At 35.0% G+C, this 1067-nt stretch overlaps 1 protein-coding gene across 1 annotated transcript; it reads left to right on the forward strand.

Annotated features, from left to right (window-relative positions):
* Nucleotides 1–202: 202 nt before the first annotated feature.
* Nucleotides 203–860, forward strand: LOC122317816 (major pollen allergen Ole e 6-like). Its single transcript, XM_043134851.1, has 2 exons — nucleotides 203–491; nucleotides 672–860. The coding sequence occupies exons 1-2, from the start codon at nucleotides 290–292 to the stop codon at nucleotides 695–697; spliced, it is 228 nt and encodes a 75-aa protein (XP_042990785.1). The 5' UTR covers nucleotides 203–289; the 3' UTR covers nucleotides 698–860.
* The last annotated feature ends 207 nt before the right edge of the window (nucleotides 861–1067 follow it).

Genomic DNA, 1067 nt, shown 5'->3' on the forward strand with positions numbered 1-1067 from the left:
TAGTCTATTTAAACAATGATGCAAAATGCAAAGAGCTGTTTTTCCCATTAGTTTAGGAGCAAAGCCCTGAAATTGGGAAAAATTGAATGGTTCCGGAGCCCAAGTTTGAAGGAGAAACCTGTTTGAACCACAAACGTTTCCGTAGATCTAGGTAGCACCCAGAAACAAAAACAACCTTGGATGTCTCTTATATAAATACCCTCTCCACCTTGTATCCTCCCCCACCGAGCAACGAAAGAGGAAGAAGCAAAACAGCCACATAAACACAAGCATCAAGCAAAGAGACATTATGGCCAACAAGTTCGTTGCAGTGTTTCTCATGTGCATTGTCGTCATTGCAGCATTCAGCCTCAATCATGAGGTTGAGGCCACGGAGGACTTGTACGGGTCATGCTTCAATACCTGCCAGAAAGGTTGCGTGAAGGATGGCGATGGCAACACCTTCTGTGAAATCAAATGCGACGGTGAATGTACTGCTAAAGAGAATGCTGGTAATTATTTTATTTTATTTTATTTTTTTAATATTCTACTGGCAAGAAAATTTTAATAATTAAATTTTTTATAAATCGAATTTTATCATTCTTCACGCCGGCTTGTTGGTAGAAGTACTTTATTTTATTTTAAAGAGCATGAGGCTTTTTTATTGTATTAATTTGTCTCAATTTTTGCAGCAAAAATTGGAACCCCAATCGTCTGAGCAAACAAGGTCGTCAAGTTATAAGGCTGCAGCAAGAGGAATTGAGGAAGATATATGTATTGCATGTAATAAATATGTGGAAAACCTCTTTTACTCATTGCCAGTCCTATTAATGTTTTGATGTGTAAAATGGAATAAAAACAACACTACTTGTTACATTTAATTTACTTTTTTGGGTACAAGAATAATACGTTTTGTTTAAAACGGTAATGGAAAATGATAATTTTACAATTTTTTTTATTACAATTTTATATAAAATAACTGATAGATTTGTAAATTCGAAAAGGACCTTGTTACGTTCACTGAGAAATCCCACCGAGGATTTCTACCATAGTGTAAATTTTATTTTCAAACAATTTTTAAACCTCCT

The sequence above is a fragment of the Carya illinoinensis genome, chromosome 8 (genome assembly GCF_018687715.1).
Source record: "Carya illinoinensis cultivar Pawnee chromosome 8, C.illinoinensisPawnee_v1, whole genome shotgun sequence".
NCBI classification, from domain to species: domain Eukaryota; kingdom Viridiplantae; phylum Streptophyta; class Magnoliopsida; order Fagales; family Juglandaceae; genus Carya; species Carya illinoinensis.

What these genes read in the sequence shown, in the direction of transcription:
- LOC122317816 (XM_043134851.1), top strand. Translation starts at nt 290, where the DNA reads ATGGCCAACAAGTTCGTTGCAGTGTTTCTCATGTGCATTGTCGTCATT. An exon ending in TACTGCTAAAGAGAATGCTG is followed by an intron (nt 492 to 671) that starts GTAATTATTTTA and finishes CAATTTTTGCAG; the next exon opens with CAAAAATTGGAACCCCAATC.